At 34.4% G+C, this 22,922-nt stretch overlaps 1 protein-coding gene across 4 annotated transcripts in view; it reads left to right on the forward strand.

The window, feature by feature from the left end:
* Positions 1–14,445: 14,445 nt before the first annotated feature.
* The window catches only part of LOC131144585 (ubiquitin carboxyl-terminal hydrolase 25), a 51,487-nt gene continuing 43,010 nt past the window's right edge, over positions 14,446–22,922 (forward strand). For 3 of the 4 annotated variants that reach the window (XR_009133850.1, XM_058093306.1, XM_058093305.1), the window contains exons 1-4: positions 14,452–14,981; positions 15,135–15,639; positions 15,705–15,780; positions 15,895–15,987. Coding sequence is in view for 2 of the 4 variants with exons in the window: in XM_058093306.1 (XP_057949289.1) it covers positions 14,801–14,981; positions 15,135–15,639; positions 15,705–15,780; positions 15,895–15,987 (855 nt within the window). In the remaining 2 variants the exon portion in view is untranslated. Of the gene's footprint in view, positions 14,982–15,134; positions 15,640–15,704; positions 15,781–15,894; positions 15,988–22,922 lie in introns of all 4 variants that reach the window. The other variant, XR_009133849.1, reaches the window with a different exon arrangement.

Genomic DNA, 22,922 nt, shown 5'->3' on the forward strand with positions numbered 1-22,922 from the left:
TTACATAAAATATGTTGCCAAATTTTATAAATCCTTATGGAATAGATAAACATTAACTATTCCCAAATTTGATAAGGAGAATTTTCTATTATATGTTCGATGAAGACATACAAGGACTAAGAAAGGAATAGACATCCCATGATATTCGGGAATAATTATTCCTTATTATGGACTCGTAAAATATTTTACATTATTATTTGTTTTATAGTGACAACATAGTTTCTTGTATAATTAATTGTAGCTAATCTAATAAAAGTAATCTATTCTATGGGAAATGCCTATTCCTTTTACATCCTATGTTCAATGAAATAATAAAAAAAAACCGATATTATATTTATTATTAAGTTTATCATTTTATTACATTTTATTCATAAAAAAATATTTTTTCTAATCAAACATAATTTTAGTTTTACTTCTTAATTTTTACGTATTATAAAAATAAAAAATAGCTATCAAACATAATTTTAGTTTTACTTCATAATTTTTACTTATTATAAAATAACAATAGCTATCAAATATAATTTTAGTTTTACTTCTTAATTTTTACTTATTATAAAAATGAAAAAAATAGCTATTTGATTGTAATAAAAAAGACGGAATAGAGTGCTATTTGTATTTTTTGGAATACCAATATCATCTCATGTCCTAATTACATTCACAACTTCCATCTCACCTTTGTATTATTATTATTTTTTAAATAAACATTCTTTGCAAGGAGGAATTACTTGGAGATAAGGGTGACAAAATGAGTTAGGACCCAACGGGTGACCTGTTACCTGCTTGTTTAGAATGAGTTTGGCTTTGAGAGGAGACGACTCGTTTAATAAATGGATCAACTCGAATCCAACTCATTTAATAAAGAAGTTAGACGGACTTGGGTCGGGTACTCGTTGGGTCACTCTTTTACATTAACAAACTAATATTTTATAATTTTTATGTTTACTTTTGGGCTTTAAAAAAAATAAAAATTTATAGTTACAAGTTATATAACTAGATTTTTTGAAAATTTGAAGAGGAAAAAATGATCCAAATTATATTTATATTGTTGTTGTTTTTTAAAACTTGAAGTAGTATTTTTTTTTTTTAAAGAATTAGGGAGATACTATTTTTTCCAACCTAAACCCGTTTAACACTCGTCTATTTATAACTTGTTTAAACCTAGTTTGTGAACCCATTTTAGCACTCGTAGGAGTGGAAGAGGTCCGGGGCGGCCCAACATGCAAAAGGTCATAACTGCCCCTCATGGCCAGTTCCCCGGAGAGGAGGATAGTGGTTGGAACCCTCAGCATCTGAAAATGAGGAGTTAGCAATCGGGGCTGCCCCTGCTGTTCCTTCTGTATTTTCACTTTCAGCGAAATGATCAGGAAAGTTTTTGAAAGAAGGAAAAATAGAACAAATTGAATCTTCAAGCAAAAATTTAGACAAAAAAAAAAATTCAAGTTTCATTAGAGAAAATTGAAAAGAGATTAGCAAACTGGAATGGAAAAGATTTACCAAAGCAAGATCCAAAAGAAATTTGGAAAATATCTAGAACAGAAGTTTAAGTGATTAAGCAAAAGGGTGTCTTAGAAGTCAATAAGGAATACTTAGTCAAAATTGTTAACAAGTCAGTTTCATTAGTTACAAATAAAGCCAAACAGCTGAAAAGACTATTAAGTATAGAAGACTTAGAAGCCTTTAGGTCAAAGTATGATAGGATACATACTGGAATGGTCCAAATAGGATTATTTCCTTTAATGAGAGCAGGTCTTAACAAGCCAATCTGTATCTTACTTAGAGACCCCATATATCATGAGTTTGACGATTCCTTGTTAGGAATGTTAAGAGTCAAACATAGCTGAAGGTCCGATTTACTTTGAATGTTATCCAAATATCAGAGCAAATTTTCATGATGAATCTATATACAAATTATTAACATTAGAAGTCCAAACAAAGAATTATAACATGGATTCAAGATCTTCAAACTTAGAAATGGTTTATAGAATTTATTAGAAAGTAACAACTTCAATAGTTTTTCCAAATGCAATTAAACAAAGTCCAAAAGGTGAAACACTTTTATTACAAGCTAATAATGAAAGAACCTCGTTGGTAACTCAACCAAAGAAACTATTTTGGCATAGAGAAACTACTTTGGCATAAGATTCAAACTATGGGAGAATGGGAGTTAAACAATCTTAATGAAAACACTGATGAAAAACTTCAAAGTATTAAAAAGACGATTGCTACATGCATTAGCCAAAATCAATCTGGAAATGTTAAAATTAATTTTCAATCCCTCTATTAACAAGAAGTAGAAGCATAGGACAATCCTCAAAATCAAACATGTCAGAAGACTTAGGAAGAAAAAGTATTTCAAGTGTTTATACAAGACCAAATAATTATTATAGATTAAAAGGAGTTGATTTTGAATCAGATGTTCCTCAAGGATATTATTCTGAAGGATTAAATTCACCAACTATGTCTCAAGTTTTGGATGAAGAACAAAGAGAAGCCTTAAGTGAAGAAGGTCAAAGAAAAAATTTATTAACAATAATTGAGAAATTTGAACCACAAATGGATATTTTGCGAGCAGATTATAAGCATAAGTTAAATAAGAAAAATAGAGATGAATTCTTTGAAACATATAGTGAAGAAGAAATAGATAAAATAAAAGAAAGATGGTTAGAAGAAATGCAAAAAAACTAAGAGAAATATTTTATTTTTTACATATGTTAAAAAGAAACAACAAGAAGTTAATGTTATTCATGTTAACAAGTGGAAATTGTTAAATAACAATTATGTGTCTTCGACACAACCACTAAAAGATTCGTTCAAAATTTAATACAAAGGATCAGAAGTTATTGCATCACCTTACAAAGAAACTAAAAGTACAAATAGTGAGTTTGATTAGATAATCAGTCAAAATAATTATATCAATCAAATGTTACAATCTTTGGCAAGTCAAAATACAAGAATGGAAAATTTTATAGAAGAAAGATTAGAAAATAAGACCAAAAGTAATTATGAAAAAAGAGAATCAAGTAAAATTATTAAGCAACCATCGTTAATCAAACCTTTTTCAATACCAGACTTAGACTTCAAATTTGACAATAAAGAAGAGAAAATTATGGGAAAATTTGAAGAGATGTTTAAAAAATGTAATCTGAACATCCTTAGTAAAGAAGAAAATATTCATAATTTAGAAAAGAATTTTAAAGAAGAAAATTATGAAGTAAACAAAATAGGAAATCATTGGAAGAATAGAAGTCAAAGAACTTATTATAAGAAGCCTACATTTCCAAGTTTATTATTTGAAGATAAACCTATAAAAGAAGAAAGAAGTTTTAGTGGAGGATCTCTTTATGAATGGAATCTGAATGGTTTTACAGAATACCAAGTTATAAAGATTGTCTAACAAATGACATTAGCAGTAGCAGCTTATAAATACAGTGATAAGAAAACCTCAGAAACTACAATTATAGATTTATTAGTTCAAGGATTTAATGGATCTTTAAGGCCATGGTGGGATAATTATCTTACTCATTATGAAAAAACAGACATTTATGGTGCAATCAAGATTAAAGAAGAAAATGGTCAACAAACTCCAGTTAGTGATGCTATATCAGCATTACTTTGGATAATACTAAAAGCTTTCGTAGGAGAACCAAATGAAGTAATTGAAAAGAATAGCGTCATTCTTGTTAATCTTACTTGTCCAAAATTATCAGACTTCTCTTGGTACAAAGATATCTTTTTAGCAAAAGTTTTAGGTAGATCAGATGGAAGAAGTGGTTTTTGGAAAGAAAAGTTTATAGGAGGATTACCAAAATTATTTGCTCAAAAAGTTCGAGATAGAATGAAAGATACTTTAGGCACAGATTATGAAAGAATCACTTATGGACAGATTATAAATGTTATTAATCATGAAGGTCTAAAGTTTTGTAATGAATTAAAAATACAATCTCAAATGAAAAATGAATTCAAAAGAAATAAGGGAGAATTAGGAGATTTTTGTACCCAATATGGATATGAAAATTTTCAAGCCCTTTCAAAAGGACATATGCATCATAAAAAATATTATAAAAAATCAACTAAAAGAAACTATAAGAATTACGAGAAGGAATATTATAAAAAGAGAAAAAAGAAATATTCAAACCCCTCTAAACATTATAAAGGAAAGCAAAGACCTAGGGATAAAAAAGATATAACTTGTTTCAAATGTGGTAAGAAAGGTCATTATTCCAAAGATTGTAGATTTAAACAAGAAATAAAAGAATTAAACTGTAGAGAAGATCTCAAAAGGAAAATGATTTCTTTAATCAAAAGTAGTTCATCAAAATCTATCATTTGAATCTTCATCTGATTCACAAGAAATTATTTATAATATTCAAGAGACCTCATCAGACTATTCACACTCTTCATCAGAAGAAGAAATTTGCAATGAAGAAGTTGGATTTTGTTAATGCGATAAATGTACAAATAAAATAAATGTTATATCAAAAGAAAGTGAAGACATGCTTGAAATGATCGAGCATATTGAAGATCCAAAAATTAGAAGTAAATATTTAACAAGACTAAAAGAAAGATTAACAAAATCTAAATTATCAAAAATAGAAGAAGGATATAATCTTGCAAAAATAATCAAAAGGTATAGTGAAAAGGAAGTAAAAGAAAATAAAAATAATCAACCCACAATACAAGACTTACAAAGAGAAGTAAATATTACCAAAGATGAAATTAACAAAATTCAAATAGAAATGCAGACATTACAGTTTAAAGTTAGATCCTTAGAAAAAGGAAAAGCTAAGATTGAAGTAGTTGAATCTGAAGATGAAGAAGATTATGCGCATGCACATAAGGATAGAAAAATCTACCTAGGATACTTATCAAAAGTCAATATACATAAGTGGTATACAGAAATTAAAATTGTTATCAATAAAATATTTGTATTAGTTGCCCGTGCTCTCTTAGACACTGGAGCTTATATGAATTGTATTCAAGAGGGTTTAATACCAACAACATATTATGAAAAAACAAATACTCAATTGTACGGTGCCAACAATTCAAAATTACGAATAGATTACAAAATTACGAATGTTCATATATGTAATAAAGAAATATGTCTGAAAACAACTTTTATACTTGTCAAAAATATTGACCAAGAGATTATTTTAGGAACACCATTCTTTACATTAATTTATCCATTTCAAGTAGATGAAAGAGGAATTCATATGGAAATAGGAGGTCAAGAAATTACGTTTGAATTTTTAGAAAAAATACAAGAAAAAAAAAAGTCAATACTTTAAAAGACTTAGCAATCCAAAGAGTTAATTTAATCAAACAAAAGAGAAAACATATTAAGCAATTATCAAAAAAAATATGTCATAAAAAAATTGAAAAAAGAATTCAAACTCCTCAAATCATAAGTAAAATTGACCAATTTAAAGAGAAATTAGAAAAGAACGTTTTTTCAAATTTACCAAATGCCTTTTGGTCAAGGAAGAAACATATGGTACGACTACCACATGTAAAAGATTTTACTGAAGATAAAATACCTACAAAAGTAAGACCAATACAAATGAATCATGAGTTATTAGAATATTGTAAGAAGGAAATCAAAGATTTATTAACAAAAAATTAATAAGAAAGAGTAAATCTCCTTGGAGTTGCTCAGCATTTTACGTACAAAATCAAGCTAAAATTGAACGAGAAGCCCCTAGTCTTGTCATAAACTACAAGCCACTTAACAAAGCTTTACAATGGATTAGGTATCCCATACCTAATAAAAAAAAACTTACTCAATAGACTTTGTACAATAGTAATTTACTCAAAATTTGATATGAAGTCAGGATTTTGGAAAATACAAATAGCTGAAGAAGACAAATATAAGACGGCTTTTACAATTCCATTTGGACATTATGAATGGAATGTAATGCCTTTTGGTTTGAAAAATGCTCCGTCTGAATTTCAAAATATTATGAATGAAATTTTCAATCCTTATACAAAATTCATGATAGTATACATTGACAATGTGCTTGCATACTTGGAATCCATAGAACAACATTTCAAACATTTGAACACATTTTATGAAGTTATTAAGAAAAATGGATTGGTTGTATCACAACCAAAGATTAAACTATTCCAAGTTAACATAAGATTTCTTGGTCATAACATTTATCAAAATACCATCACTCCAACACAAAGATCATTAGAATTTGCTAATAAATTCCCAAATGAGATTAAAGACAAAAATCAATTACAAAGATTTCTAGGATGTTTAAACCGTAGCAGACTTTATTCCTAATATAAGAATTTTATTAAAACCTTTATTTAAGAGATTAAAAAAGAATCCACCCGCGTGGACTGAAGAACATACCCAAATAGTTATCAAGGTCAAAAATTTAATCAAAAGTCTACCTTGCCTTAGCCTACCTGATCCAAAAGCCTTTATGATTGTAGAAGCTGACACCTCTGATGTTGGATGTGGAGGTATCCTTAAGCAAAGAATTGAGTCAAAAGAAACCCTGGTTAGGTTTCACTTAGGTGCTTGGTCAGGTCCACAGACCAATTATTCAACAGTTAAAAAAGAAATTTTATCCATTGTTTTATGCATACAAAAATTTCAAGATGATTTGTTTAACAAAGAATTTTTATTAAGAATTGACTGCAAAAGTGCAAAAGATATTTTAGAAAAAGATGTTAAGAATTTAGTTTCGAAACAAATCTTTGCCCGGTGGCAAGCTATTCTCTTTGTTTTTGATTTTGAAATAGAATTTATTAAAGGATCATCAAATTCAATACCGGATTTTTAACAAGAGAATTTCTTCAGGGGAAAAATGGCTAGACGACAAAAAGCTAGCGACTATTACTCAAAAGAAGCCACCTCCTCAAAAGCCACCAAACCCTCATAAATTATTCCTACTTACAATAGGTATTCACCACTCATAAGGCCACCAGTTTCTCAAGCTCCATCTTACAGAGAAATTATGGAAGGACAAGTTCCTTCACCACGGCGGTCACCCTCCCAAAATTTTTCAAAAGGTTACTTTATTAAGAATTCCTTCAAAGATCTGTTTCCTATTGAACCTGAATGGGAAGCACCTTCTCCCTTCGAAGTTATTAAAAAGAGATTCGTTCAAGCTTGTCATTTTGATACTCCTGACACCTTGAAGGATAGAATTTTTTTATGGATTAATTTTAGTAGAAACAAATTCTATTATCATAGATCACACCTATGATATTCAGGATGCTTCAAAAATAAATTTTTCAAAAATCAAAATTTTAAAGATTATTTCTCCTTCTGAGTAGGGTTAGCACCCACGAGTTCTAAAAAATTTTAAAGGAGTTTTCGTTCCTCAAAAGTATGATTACCAAGATTACATGAGAGTATGGTTCTTTGCCATGTACGTTAGGAACTTTACTCATTCCTAGTTTGTTCACTTTGATAAAAAATTATCAAAAGTATTCCCAGATGGTTCTTCACCTAGTTCAGTTTCTTTAGACCAGATCCAGAAATCTTCCCAGAAGCCATTCAAAAAGATTTTGAATCATTTCAAAAGAATTTCAAGTTCCCACCTAGTTATTCAAAAGATTCTTCAAGCCTTTTATTTTTCTGTTCAATTTTCATGATTACATGGATTTCTTGTTGGGACTATATTGTTGTACCTCCAGAAGAAAGTTCATTCCTTTACTCCAAAACCTTATGAAGAATTTTCAAAGTTAGATGGTGGGACAAGTTCGCCATGCCTGAAGGGAAAGTAAGGGTCTGGTTGGCTCAATCTCTTACTCCAAAAACTCCAGCATCAAAAGATAAGAAGAAGGTTTACGAAAAAGATGATACTATGTCCACAATATCATCAAGGAAGTCAAAATCCTCTGCAAAACAAAGATTACTCAAGATGATTGCACAGCTTGAATCAGATGACTCTAATTCATCAAAGGATCAAGATTCGCCTAAGGCCATTGATTTCAACTACCTTGAGTCAGACATTGATGCTTGGTATAAATTCATTGAAAAAGATCAAGAGGAAACTTCCTCAAAGAAGCCTATTTCAAGAAAGTGACTTCTCACCAAACTTATCAAAAGAAGACAAACCACTTTACTCATTTGTCAAAAGTTGCGGCCACATTATCAAAAGCTTGTTCCAGTTGTCCTCTTTATTCAAAAGTATTTGAAGACTTTTACGCCTGCCCACCAATTGTGGTCAAGATTGTATATTTTATTATTTTCTGTGTCTTTCCTTGGTGTCTAAGTTAAAGGTGGTAAGTATAAAAATCAGCCTCAGCTTAACAGCAACAGCAGAGCTTCAGCTTAACAATAGCAGCAGCAACAAAATTATATCTGGTGCAGTAGCAGTTCAACAACAAACTAATTTTGTTTTAGTTAGTTAATTAGTTTTTTTTATTTCTTCACCAGATTCAGATTTGTTTGTTAAGCTAAATGTATATATATACATTCTTTTGTATTGTTAGAAAATCAATTGAATGAAATCAGTTTTTCTTCATCAAGATTCATTTTCTTTTATTGTATCAGAGCATCTTGTTCTCCAGTGTTCTCTTCTTCGAATTTTTTTTTTTTTAGTTACTGTGTTTTGCAAGCTTCTTCAATGGTGGAAACAACAGCTAATACTTCCAACACAGAGGCTTCATCTTCTTTGCAAGATTCATATAATATTGGTGATCCTCTATTCTTGCATCCTAGTGAAAATCCTGGAGCAATTCTTACTTCTCAACCATTAATTGGGGGAGAAAATTATCCTGCCTGGGCAAGATCAGTAAGAAAATCTTTAATTGCCAAAAACAAGTTAGGATTTATTGATGGATCTTTAACCATTTCTTCACCATTGGTGACTTCTCCAAATGCTATTCAAGCATGGATTTGTGCTGATAATATGGTAGGTACATGGATCATTAATTTTTTTTCACCAAAGCTTCAAGGTAGTATTATCTATAAAGATACTGCTCTAGAAATCTGGACTGATCTTCAAGATACTTTCAGTTAAGGAAATGGTGCCAAGATCTTCAATATTCAGAAGCAAATTGCTGAGATTCATCAGGGAGAGTTGTCACTCACTGAATATTTCACTTAGCTCAAGATTTTGTGGGATCAATTGCAAAATTTGAATCCATTTCCTCAGTGTACTTGTGGTCAGTGTGTGTGTGGGATTAATCAAAACTTACAGAATCTTCAAGCTAAGGAGTCCACTATGAAATTTCTCATGGGAGTGAATGATATTTTCTCTCAAGTAAGAACTCAAATTTTATTAATGGATCCTTTGCCTTCTGTTAATAAGGTGCATTCTTTGTTTATTCAAGAAGAAATGCAGAGGTCTGTGCATGATGTTGTTAGAGTTGAATCTACTACTCTGGCAACCAAGAATTCTGGAATCAATTTTAAAGGCAAAGAAAGGCCCTTATGCACTCACTGTGGAAAGTTAGGTCATACCATTGACAAATGCTATAAGCTGCACGGTTTTCCACCAGGTTTCAAGTTCAAGAACAATAAATATGCCACTGCTCATCAAGTTTCATCTAATATTGATTTCATTCAAAGGAATAATTCTGTTGGATTTACTGATTATGCTTCATCACATTATGTTTCTCAAGCTCCAACTTTCACTCATGATCAATATCAACAACTTTTGACACTAATTGGTTCTTGTTCTACTTCACAATTGTCTAAAAATCCAGAACTCCATGCTGCTAATGCTGTGATTGGTCCATCAAATGTTGTTACAGGTAATTGCAAGCATTCTGTTCTTTCTGCTAAAGTTGTTAACAGAAAAGCATATGATCTTCATACATGGGTTATTGATGCTGGTGCAAGTGATCATATAGTGTGTTCCATTCAGTTATTAACTTCTTATACTAAAGTCTCATATACTACAGTGAAGATGCCTAATGGAGAAGCAGCTGTTGTTACACATATTGGCAACATTCAACTTTCTTCCCACATAATTCTTCCCAATGTTCTTTGTGTACCTTCTTTTGATTTTAATCTTTTATCAGTTAGTGCATTAACCAAATCTCAACCCATATGTTTTGTTTTTCTATCACAATTCTGTTTTCTACAGGACCTTACATGTTGGAACACGATTGGAATGGGCAAAATGCATGATGGTTTGTACTTATTACAAGCTTCGAGTCTTCCTCAAGCCACTGCATTTTTTCCTAAGCAGAATCTTAAGGCTTTCTCCGCTGCTTGCTCTTCTTCCCTTTCTTCGAATGTATTTTCACTTTGGCATTCAAGACTTGGACATCCTTATGATGTAAAAATTCATTCTTTAAGCAGTTTTTTACCTTTTCTTAAGAACTGTTGTAATAAAACTTGTGCTGTGTATCCCTTGGCAAAACAAAAGAGAATTCCTTTTCCTTTCAATAACAATAAATGTGCTTATCCTTTTGATCTTGTTCATTTGAATGTTTGGGGTCCCTTTTCTGTTCCAACCTCTAATGGTCACAAATATTTTCTTACTATTGTTGATGATGCTTCTAGAGCAACTTGGGTTTTCTTACTCAAAAATAAATCTGAAGTCAGATCACTCATTGAATCTTTCTATAACATGATTTTTACTCAATTTGGTACTAAGATCAAATCCATCAGATCAGATAATGCCTCAGAATTTTGTTTTAATAATTTTTATAGCTCCAAAGGAATTGTTCATCAATTGAGTTGTGCTTACACTCCACAACAAAATTCAGTTGTAGAAAGAAAGCATCAACGCATACTTGCTACTGCTAGAGCATTACAAATTCACTCCAATGTTCCTCTTTCTTTTTGGGGTGATTGTGTCCTCACTGCAGTCTATTTAATAAATAGACTTCCATCTCCTTTTCTAAATCATAAAACACCTTTTGAACTTCTATTTCACAAACCTCATTCTTATTCACATCTTAGGATTTTTGGTTGTTTGTGTTATGCTACCAATCTCAGTCCTCATAAACATAAATTTACTCCTAGAGCCAGAAAGTGTGTTTTTCTGGGATATCCCTTCAATGTCAAGGGTTATAAACTCTTTGATCTTGATTCTCATACATTCTTTTTATCTAGGGATGTTGTCTTTCATGAGTCAAGCTTTCCTTTTGCTTCAAATGACTCTTTTACATATGATAATCTCATTCCTTTACCTATTTTTCCTTCCATTCCCTATTCTGAATCTCCAATTGTTTCTTCTCCTCTTTTACCTCCTTCTAATGACACCATTGTTCATATTCATCAGGACTTTGATGATAATATTCATGATTTTCCTGATACACATGGTATTTCTAATACATCTAACCAGCCTATTGTTCTTAGAAGATCTACTAGGCATACTAAACTACCATCTTATCTTGAGGAGTATCATTGTAATCAAGTACAATCAGCTTCTACTTCAAAATCTTTCTTACATGATTCAAGTACTTCTCATCCCATTCAATCTTATTTGTCTTACAATAATTTGTCTCCTTCATATAAATTCTTTTGTTGTGCCATCTCTTCCATTTCTGAACCTATTTTTTATCATCAAGCTGCTGGTAATCCTAAATGACAGGCTGCCATGGATGCTGAGATTTCAGTTTTGGAAGCCAATAATACTTGGACTATAACCTCCTTGCCACCATGTAAGAAGCCCATTGGTTGTAAATGGGTATATAAAGTGAAATACAATTTAGATGGTTCAGTTGAGAGGTACAAAGTTAGGTTGGTTGCCAAGGGTTTTACCCAAAAGGAGGGACTCGATTATCTTGATACTTTCTTACCAGTTGCTAAGATGGTATCTGTCAAAACTATACTTGTTGTGACTACTGTGAAAGGCTGGTTTCTCAGCCAACTTGATGTCAACAATGCATTTCTTCATGGTGATTTGAATGAAGAAGTTTATATGTCTTTTCCACCAGGTTTTCACAATAAGGGGGAGCAATATCAGGTTGTTCACAGCCAGGGGGAGCAAGTTGTTCACAGCTAGGGGGAGTAGCAGACTCACTTGGTTTGTAAGCTCAATAAATCACTCTATGGGCTTAAACAGGCTTCTAGAATGTGGTTTTCTAAGTTTTCAAATGCCTTAATTGATCTTGGTTTTGTTCAATCAAAGGCTGATTATTCTTTGTTCACTAGGCAACAAGGAGATTCATTTATTGTATTGCTAGTGTATGTTGATGATGTTCTCATAGCAAGCAATGATCAAAAGGGAGTTGAAGATTTTAAAATATTGTTAGATCAGAAGTTCAAGTTGAAAGATTTAGGGAGTTTGCGGTATTTTCTTGGTTTGGAGGTAGCAAGAACAGATAAGGGCATTTTCTTGTGTCAAAGGAAGTATGCTCTAGAAATTTTGGAAGATGTTGGCTTACTAGGATGCAAACCTGCAAAAGTTCCTATGGATCCTACTATAAAACTTAGCAAACATGAAGGTGATGTGCTAAATGATCCAAGTCAATATAGAAGATTGGTTGACAGATTGTTATACTTAACTATTATTAGGCCTGGCATTACATTTGCTGCTCATAAGCTCAGTCAGTTCATGGCACAACCTAGAAAGCTTCATTATGCAGCTGCTCTTAAGGTACTTCATTACATAAAAAATGAACCAGGGAAAGGAGTATTTTTTTCTGCAAAATCATAACTACATGTCAAAGGATTCAGTGATGCAGATTGGGCATCATGTTCATGCACAAGACGATCGGTTACAGGGTTTTGTATATTTCTTGTTGATTCATTGATCTCTTGGAAATCAAAGAAACAAGCTACTGTGTCAAGATCTTCAGCTGAGGCAGAGTATAGAGCTATGGCTGTAGCAACTTGTGAAATTGTGTGGATTCTTTACTTGCTAAAGGATTTGCAGATTAGACATGATAAAGAAGCAATATTGTTTTGTGATAGTCAATCAGCCTTGCAAATAGGATCCAATCCAATTTTTCATGAAAGGACCAAACATATAGAGGTTGATTGTCACATTGTAAGGGACAAGGTCTTGGCTAAAGTAATCAAACTGAATCATGTGAGAACTCATTGTCAATTGACAGATTTATTAACCAAGGCATTGGGTTACAAACAATTTTCAGAATTGTTATCCAAGATGGGACTGATTAACATTTGTTCTTCATCAATCCATCTTGAGGGGGAGTATAAAAATCAGCCTTAGCTTAACAGCAACAGTAGAGCTTCAGCTTAACAGCAATAGCAGCAACAGAATTATATCTGGTGCAGCAGCAGTTCAACAGCAAACTAATTTTGTTTTAGTTAGTTAATTAGTTTTCTTTATTTCTTCACCAGATTCAGATTTGTTTGTTAAGCTAAATGTATATATATACATTCTTTTGTATTGTTAGAAAATCAATTGAATGAAATCAGTTTTTCTTCATCAAGATTCATTTTCTTTTAGTAAGACCCCACGCAAAGGCAGCCATGTGCTGTCACCTTTGCAGGTGGTGGGTCCTTGCACAAATGCAACCGTCCATGTGCTGTTACCTTTATTTAAAGTCTTTTGTTTCTAGTCTCGGCTCACTTGTCCTGTAAGAATCCTGTAATGACTTTTGTGGTCGATGGGACCCAAGGAGCACCCACACTAACTCACCCTGGATTCCAAATTGTTTGAAGTCCGAGTCATTAAGTCTATAAATAAGGAGTTCCATTTCAGTTGTAAGGTGCACCAAGTTGAGGGTTTAATTTCCTTCGGAAAGCCTGAGCTTCGAGCTCCACCCAACTCTTTCTCTTCTCCCTTTTCTCTCTCTAATCTTTCGTCCTTAGGTTTCTGTCATGTAAAGAAATTATTCAAGATTAATCCAAAGTAAGCTTTTAAGCTTTTGTTTTATCAAGTTGTATCTTCATAAGTATGGTCTGCAGTTGTGTCTTTGAGACGATCTTCTGCATCAAAAATTTGTCTTGATGCTTTAATGTTTTAATTATTGTTTTATTTTATGGAGTTTTATCAATTGAATGTTTGTTTTGCTTGAAAGATTATCATCTCATGTCCTAATTACATTCACAACTTCCATCTCACCTTTGTTTTTTGTTTTTTGTTTTGTTTTTTGTTTTAAATAAACATTCTTTGCAAGGAGGAATTACTTGGAGATAGGGGTGACAAAATGAATTAGGACCCAACGGGTGTCCTGTTACCCGCTCGTTTAGAATGAGTTTGACTTTGAGAGGAGACGACTCATTTAATAAATGGATCAATTCGAATCCAACTCATTTAATAAACAGGTTAGACGAACTTGGGTCGGGTACTCCTTGGATCACTCTTTTACATTAACAAACTAATATTTTATAATTTTTATGTTTCCTTTTGGGCTTTAAAAAAAAAATAAAAAATTTATAGTTACAAGTTATATAACTAGATTTTTTGAAAATTTTAAGAGGAAAAAATGATACATATTATATTTAAAACTTGAAGTAGTATTTTTTTTTTAAAAGAATTAGGGAGATACCCGTTTAACACTCGTCTATCTATAACTTGTTTAAACCTAGTTCGTGAACCCATTTTAGCACTCGTAGGGGCGGAGGAGGTCCGGGGCGGCCCAACATGCAAAAGGTCATAACTGCCCCTCATGGCCAATTCCCCGGCGAGGAGGAAAGTGGTTGGAACCCTCAGCATCTGAAATGGGGAGTTAGCAATTGGGGCTGCCTCTGCTGTTCCTTCTGTGTTTTCACTTTCAGCGAAATAATCAGGAAATCCCATATCCACCTCCACAGTAAACCCAGGCACACACGGACAGAGAGACTAATAATATCTCAACACATTTCTTCCTCCAGAAGCAGCAGCAGAAGAGCGAGAGCGAGAGGGAGAGGGTTAGGGATGCGATTCAATGCGGCAAAGGCAGGAGAAGGAGCGGAGGAAGGTCGTTGATGGCCTTGCAATTGCAAATGACTTGGCAGCCGAATCTTCTGCATCATAAGCGCAAGACGGGACCTCCTCTAGGGTTGAAGAACCTCGGCAACAGCTGCTACCTCAACAGCGTCCTCCAATGCCTCACCTACACCCCTCCTCTCGCCAACTTTTGCCTCAACTTCCAGCACTCCTCTTTCTGTAATCCCTTTCTCTCTCTCTCCACTTTGCTTTCTTTCAAAAATTTTGTTAAATTTGTGCAAATATCTCTTTCTTTGTTTAATCTCGTCTCTTCGCTCCGCCGTCTCTAAATTTTCTCTCTGATTTCTGTTCGTTTGGTCGTCAATGTTGCAGGCGATTCCGCGTCGGAGCCGGCGGACCGGAAGCGCGACTGCCCGTTCTGCATACTCGAGAAGCGAATTGTCCGCTCTTTGAGCATGGATCTCACTCTAGACGCTCCGTCCAAGATCCTCAGCTGCCTCCGAATCTTTGCCGAGCATTTCCGGTGTGGTCGCCAGGAGGACGCCCACGAGTTCCTCCGGTATGTCATAGATGCCTGTCACAACACTTGCCTCCGCCTCAAAAAGTTGCAGCAGCAGCGACACAAGGGCGGTGCTTGTAATGGCAACGGCCATGGCAATGGCGAGAGTGTGAATGGTAGTACTGTAGTCAAGGAGATCTTTGGGGGTGCTTTGCAGAGCCAGGTGAAGTGTCTGTCTTGTGGTGCTGAGTCAAATAAGGTCGATGAGATTATGGACATCAGTCTTGATGTGTTGCACAGTAGTTCTCTCAAAGAAGCCATGCAAAAGTTCTTTCAGCCTGAGGTCCTGGATGGCAACAACAAGTATAAGTGTGAGAAGTAAGTATTGACTTTTTTATTTACTTCTCTTTTATGTTGTCGGTAAGATACTTATGCTTGCTTAGATGTAAGAAATTGGTGGCAGCTGGGAAGCAAATGTCTATACTTCAAGCACCTAATGTCCTTGTAATTCAACTCAAGGTAAGTTAGTGTTAAGTGTTGATTCTCGATCATTAATAGTTATATTGTTATTACAGTTCTTCGTAGAATTATTCTTTTGGAGTAACATACTTTTTTATTGGATTTGATTCCCAGAGATTTGAGGGCATTTTTGGTGGGAAGATTGATAAGGAAATTTCTTTTGAAGAGGTTTTGGTGCTTTCTAGTTATATGTGCAAAGTAAGCCAGGTGTGTGAATTGTTAATTTGATGGGGTTGGATTAATAGCAATAGAAGGTAGTTCATTGGAATTATTTTCAATTGTTTGTTGCTGTTTGGTTCAAATGTTTATATTGGGCTAAGTTGTGAGCAAGTTTTAAGTTATATAGGATCATTACTACTAAAACAAGTATAGTTATTGCTTAATCAATTTCAAACTTGTGATAACTCATTAGGAGAGCAATCGAATTCAATTTTCAATGTTATAATTGGCCACTGAAGCCCCCTTCAAAATCTTTTCCTTTTTGCTCTCAATACATCTGAAAACCAAAGAAACTACTGCATTGAATGCCTCAAAGATATAGGTATGCCTAACAGAAGATATAGGTCTGCCCAATAGAAGAGCTTTTTAGGGTACAAAACTATCAATCAACAGGCTTGAAGATAATTGGATTGGAACTTTGTAGTTTTGGATCAGCAACATTTTGTCAATGACCAGGCTGCCATCGATTCTGTTGTTTCTCTCTGTGCTTAGGTTGCACCCCCTTGTGTATCTTCACCCCCCCTTCTTTTAAAAAAAGAAGCATTGAATGGGTTTAAGTACTCACTCAGAACAGATTGAGTTTTAGGGGTCTTTTCTGGTTATGACAGTATCACTGTACCATAATAAAGTATATGAAGAGTTGGAATTATTGTATTTAATTTTTATTTTTTTGGGTGGGTTGGGTTCAAGGGTGGGGGTATTAAGGTTGAAATTGTTGGAAGAAATGGTTAAGGTTATGGAAATAGGGTTTGACACTTGGGAAGAGAGGGTGACAAGGTCTAGTTGTTAAATTTGGTTTTGAATTCTTGAATGCTAACTCCTTGAATATTAAGAAGCAGAAGGAAGTCTTATTATTGCTTAGGGGCACAATTAATGGGATTGGTATTCAATTAGCATGAAATATTATTAAATGAAGACCTGTGGGAACAACTTACAACCAGTATCCAGCAAATAATTTTTTGTGCACAGAAAAAGAACAAATTCATTACAAAAAAAGAAAGTACAAAGAGAATGAGAAATCCTCTTATAGTGAAAGAAAAGAAGATACAAGAGCTATTACACTAAAAAAAAAAAACATGATTTATAGGACTAACCATGCTAGATATACCTTGACTCACTCTAAAAATGAGCAGCTCAGAAGCTATCCCAAGTATAGGAGTTCAGTCGTGTATTAATTAGCCCAAGGGCCAGATCGTCTCCTCAAGGAATGCAGTTTAGTTCCAAATTTTGTGTTGTCTTAAAAGAAATTAAAAAAAATAAAAGTTTACTGAACACATTTTAGATTCGGTTTCCTGGAATTTTTGAGATTTTGTGATGAAATTAAAACAACATGAAATTTAAGTTATGAACCTAACACGCACAAAATTAACGACAAAAAACGGGAAACAGACACGATAAAATAAATGATAACAAAGTTAAATACCAAACACAATCCTACGTTTAATCATTTAGGCAAGAAATAAATCTCACGTTTGAAAGTTCGGACAAAAAATATAAAGACGATAACTTTACTACTTAACTTGAAGCATTTGACCATAAATTCATCAATTAACTACTAACTTAAATTTAAACTTAACACAATCAAGAAACCAAAATTAATTCTAACAATGATATTGAAAACTGACTTAAAAAATAACCAAACAGAATTTAAGCTTCAACAATGAAAAGGAGAATAATAAAAATTCTAACATAAACTTTAAACAAAACTGAAAGTATTAATAATCCTAATTTTAAATTGAAGGGAAATAAAATCTTGATAATGAAAATAAATCTAACATTAAACTAAGAAAAGAGAGAAGAAGAGAGAGATAAGAGAAGGAGAGAGAGAGGGAGGGACGGAGGGAGGGAGAGAGAGAGAGAGAGAGAGAGAGAGAGAGAGAGAGAGAGAGCAAGAAGACAAGCCGTGGAGAAGCCTCCCTTGCTACTGTGCGGCACCTCTTCCAGCCCCCCAAAAGAAAAAGAAACCCTACCTTCAATCCTAAAGAAATAATAAACTAAAGAGCCCCCCTTTGTTCACTTTTCAAACTTGCCATCAAAAGCCCCAAAAACTTGACTTTTCAAAGTTGCCATGAAGAAGGAGAGGCCTAGCGCACGGCTCTAGCACCTCTTTGCATGGCCTCCCACGTGGTCACATCATGGGCCTCACACATGGGCTTTTCCTTTTAATTCGAAAGCACATGACCTGCCCTACACTTTCAAGCCCGATTTTGACCTTCTTACAACCTGTATCTCTCAAAACTCAAAACATAAAGTTGTAGATAATTTTCTTGACTTTCCATATCATCATGAATCACCTCAGTCGGAGTTTGGATGAAAAAGTTATGCTTAGATTACAAAATAGTGTTGAAATGGCCCATAAAAAGCAGCGTATGGTAACTTCACGTCCGATTTCGACCATGATGCAGCCAGCATCTCTCAAAATGTAAAACATGAAAGTTGTAGAGCGTTTTCTTAGGTTTCTACAGCATCTTGAATCATCTGAATCGGAGGTCGGATGAGAGAGTTATGCACAAATTATGAAGCAGTGTCGAAACTGTCTATAATCGCCCAATTAGTTTCGTTTTGCGCTCAACGCCTCCGTTTGCATCATTTTATTCTTTATCCTCCATGAACCCCACATTCTTTCAATGAAAATCTACGGCCCTCACGTGCACAGTTCACTTTGCATGCATGGTCCGGTTTTTCTCACGCATGACCCCGCGTAAATTTTAATTTCAACTTTAATGTCCAAAAAAACATCCTGTAATAATAAGATACAAAAAATCCATAAATTATCGAATAAAAATCCAAATATTATAAATTGAGCTTATTGTTAAAATATTGAACATAATTTGGCATTTGATTAAAATTATAATCTTTAATGCATTAATTTAAACGCCTAATTACGCAACTTTGACGCTTAATCATACTTGATAGTAAACATGCACAAAGAAGCCGAAAAAACAATATTTGTACCAAATCATATCTATAGATGAAGAACAATCACGAAAAAATCCAAGCATTCCTCTCCAACCTGATTATCCAAATTGCTGCCTAGACTGCACACCCCCACAAGACCTTCAATTTCTGTTGTTTCCTAAAGCCAACAAAATCAATCAACATGAAATTCTCCGAAGATTGAGGGCAAATCCATTTGTTTTTTTAGATAACAAAAAATTCAGTTCAAGACTACAAAGGTACAAGAGGTAGAGGATAGGGCATCCTTCGCAAAAGCAAATAATTAATTACAGTAGAGTTGTTGTCCAATCCTTTGAAGATCAGACTGCGATAACCCTTCGAAAGGCCAAAACCCCCAAAAATTGTGGTTAGAAAGAAGCAAGAGAAGTAGACTTCTCCTGGAGCAAAATCAGAGAAGTCTTTTGAGCCCTGAAAATTCTTGTGTTACCCTTGGGTCATAGAGTCCAAAAAGGGGCATACACTGCACAAGTCCATAAAGCCCTTCCCCTTCCATTCTTCCCCAAATTCTGAAATTACACCAGCAAAAGATCATACACATTTTGTGGGGGCCATCCATGCCTTGCCAGGTTAAGAAAACAAAATTTTCCAAAAATACCTTGCCACCCAATTGCATAACATGTTCCATGGACTAAGAATGAAGAAAAATTTATTATCACAACTTGTAGTTTATAGGAATTATATGGTATTCAACTCCGGCCTGAATGATGTTATGGTGTACTGGGGTTTGAAGTATGTGGGTGCATTGATCATGGAAGGACAAAGCTTAAGTATGTGATATTTGTTGAAGTGGCATATATGATGCTCGTAGAAGTGGCATATGAAGATGGACAAGAAAAAGTCAGAAAGCTGACTTGTCGCTGCATGGCTTCCCTCCTCTCTCTCTTTCTCTGACACACACACACGCACTGAGTTATGACTTCGACATAAGTAGATGATGAAAAATCATTCAATTAAGATTGAAAGGAAGACTTTGATCTGAAAATCAATAAGGTGGGGGAAATCCCTTACTTTTTCATTCTCAAGAACAATATTTCTAGTAATAGATGGGTAAGATTCTCCAAAGAGGCTGTAAGTTGGTTTACCGATGCTCTATCAATTTTTGGTTGGATGGAGAGGGGTTTTTGAAGGATTTTTCTTGGAAACATACAGTATTGGCTGTCGATTCAATGGACTAAGGTGGGAAAATTTTTGGAGTTAGGTTTGGGGTGGAAAGAAGCAGTATTCGGTATTTGCCACCCCTGGCAGTGCTAAATTTGAAGGATGGAGAAGTTTTGAAAAGGGTTTCTGTGAGATAGCTGAGGAATTTTGTCATAAATCTGAAGGTAAAGGTGAAGCAAGCCCTTTGACCCCCAGATTGTGGAGTGGTGTCGGAAGGGAAGAGAGGCAAAGAGCGAAGGAAAAGGTGATGGTTGTAGAAGTCGTACCCAAACACGGAAGCAGAGTGTGGAGTATGGGAAAGGCATGATTTATTTTCGGCATGGGGGTGAGTTGCAATTGAAGGAACCTATGGTTTCATTGCCGGAAATCACAGCTGATCGATTGGAGAATGTCAATAGTCAGGGCATCTAGGGTTTCGGAAGAAGCTGCAAAGATAGTAGAGGAGGCTAGGGTTGTGCTTGAAGAAGATGAGGCAAATAATTGGGCCAGGATGCTTTGGTTTTCATTTTAGACCTGTTCCAGGTAATTGAAAAAAGAGGAGCTTCTTGGGCCAATTGATTGAACAGGCCCATAGTCTTGGTAAAAAGGATTTAGGGCATTTTCTGGAAACAAAGGAGATTTCTCCTCAGATGGGTCGTTCTTAGTTGGGCCATTCTTTTAAACAGGTCCATTCTTTGAATATTGCTGATGGAGCCCAACTGGCTGATACAAATATTCTAGATGTTCATTTTTCAAATAAGGCCCAAGAGGACCCTTCTGCTGGTATTTTTGAAGGCAAAGACTGTTTGTCTAGGAGTGAGGGATTAAAAAGAGCACACTTGTGGGAAGATGTAATAGAAGGAAATCCTCAGTCAGAGTAGCAGCTAACAGAAGTTGGAGCCCAAATTGAGGGAGTTCAAAAGCAGTCTACATTTCAGACCCAGTTTTCTCTCATTAATGGGTGTAGACAGTTAAAGGACTTAACAGATATGTTGTCTTCCAAGCAGAATCTAGGTACAAACCATATCTTGTGATGCTCATTTCCTACGAAAAATTAGAGGGAAATTTCCAAGATGGTTCTCAATCTTCATTAGAAAGAAGCAAGAGTGCTGAAAGGATTAGAGGGAAAGTGGCAGTAAAGGAAAGTCTTGTTCCAAGCAATTCTGGACTTTTTGCTGATGATTCTATTCTTTTAGTGGGACAAGAGATTCCAGTAGTAGAAAAGACATCCAGTGGGTCTTCTAGTGCGGTTAACGGAGGAAGGGGTTTCATAAAAATCATAATTCTTGTGAGGTCGATCGTAAAGGGAACAATATTGGTTTTGGGGGGGGGGGGGGAGTCAAATAGTAAGAAACAAGATTCGGATATGTTCAGGGTTTACACTCTTAAAACTAATGGGTGCTGAAATGGGGAAAAAGTTTGAAGAAATGCGAGGTACTTCAGCACTTCTGCTGAGATAACGAGAAGTTTTGAGGAGAGATGTAGGAGGTAATTTTAGTATATTAGAAGAATCACTTGGCCAGAAGGGTGGGACCAGTGAGGGGTTGAGTAGCTGTAAGGGAAAAAGATTGGGGAGATTTTTCAGATAATGACAGTGGACATCAGTGATTTTGATTGCGATGAGGGTTTGCTTTTTGATGAAATTCGGGAACAGTATTGTTATGTTTCTGATTCATTGGGGATTTAGCATATGTGCAACCTCCTCCATTGGAAGGATTGGAGGGAATTAATAATTTTGAAAATGATGATACGAAAGAAAAGCAATTAGGAAAAGATGGAATTTTGCCTTACCCTATAGAGGAGGTTTCTAAGGAAAATCTTCAAACTCAGTGTTTGTTGGATGAATTGGGTCTACACATGTAAGAGATAGAGGAAATGAAAGAAATAAAATTCATATGGATGCTGGTAAATCTAAAGTTAAGAAGGGTCAGAATGAATTGGCAAGTTTGAAGTGTTCAGTGAATTATGACAGGAAGGGTTTAAAGAGGGGTTTCCTTGGGTAACATCTGCGTAGTTCTATTTTTTTTTTCCCCTTGTTTTTGCTTTATCGAGGAATTCTTGTCCTTGACTACGATGTAATTTCTTTCTCTCTCTCTTAATACATCTTCTTCTTTTATATATATAAAAAATTAACTATGACCACCTGAAGATTTTTTTTTTTTGATAAACAAAGAATTTATTAGAAGAGAAAATAATGTACATCAGAAAAAAGAAGAGAAAAGAAAAGATGAACAAAAAACAGGGAGAATAAGAAGTCCTCCCTTTACATCAATAACAATAAATTACAACGAAAATTCATCATAAGCTGAAAGCCAACTCAATGAAGCAGAGCCAACCAGTATTGCTACAGATCTTCCATAGAAACATGACGAAAAAAACACTGGCTGACACCCGCAGCGATGCAAAATATAACACTCTACTCCAAAGCAGAGAAGCTGAAGATAATGAAGTCAATGCTCAAAGGCTTCCTTGAGTTCGATATGCAAGTAGACATTGTTTGTGCTGCAGCCATATGAGGAATCAAAGTTCGTGTCTAAGAAGCCTTTTAAACTAGTTCATGAGTTGTACTTGTATTTGGAGGAGTGAAGCAACTGTCCATCAACTTGTTTCAGTACATGATAACCATCATTGATGCGTTTTCCAGGTATGTATTTATTGATTTTATGAAGGAAAAATCAGAAGTTTAAGGACTAAGGAATCAAGGAGAAGGTTGAGAAAGAAATAGGCTAGAAACTATGGTGTCTACACACATATAGCAAGGGAGAGTGCACATCAAATTAGTTCTCAAGAATCTTTGGAGTAATGTAGTGTATCTATAGTCCAAACAC

Source organism: Malania oleifera, chromosome 12 (genome assembly GCF_029873635.1).
Source record: "Malania oleifera isolate guangnan ecotype guangnan chromosome 12, ASM2987363v1, whole genome shotgun sequence".
In the NCBI taxonomy this organism is placed as follows: Eukaryota; Viridiplantae; Streptophyta; class Magnoliopsida; order Santalales; family Ximeniaceae; genus Malania; species Malania oleifera.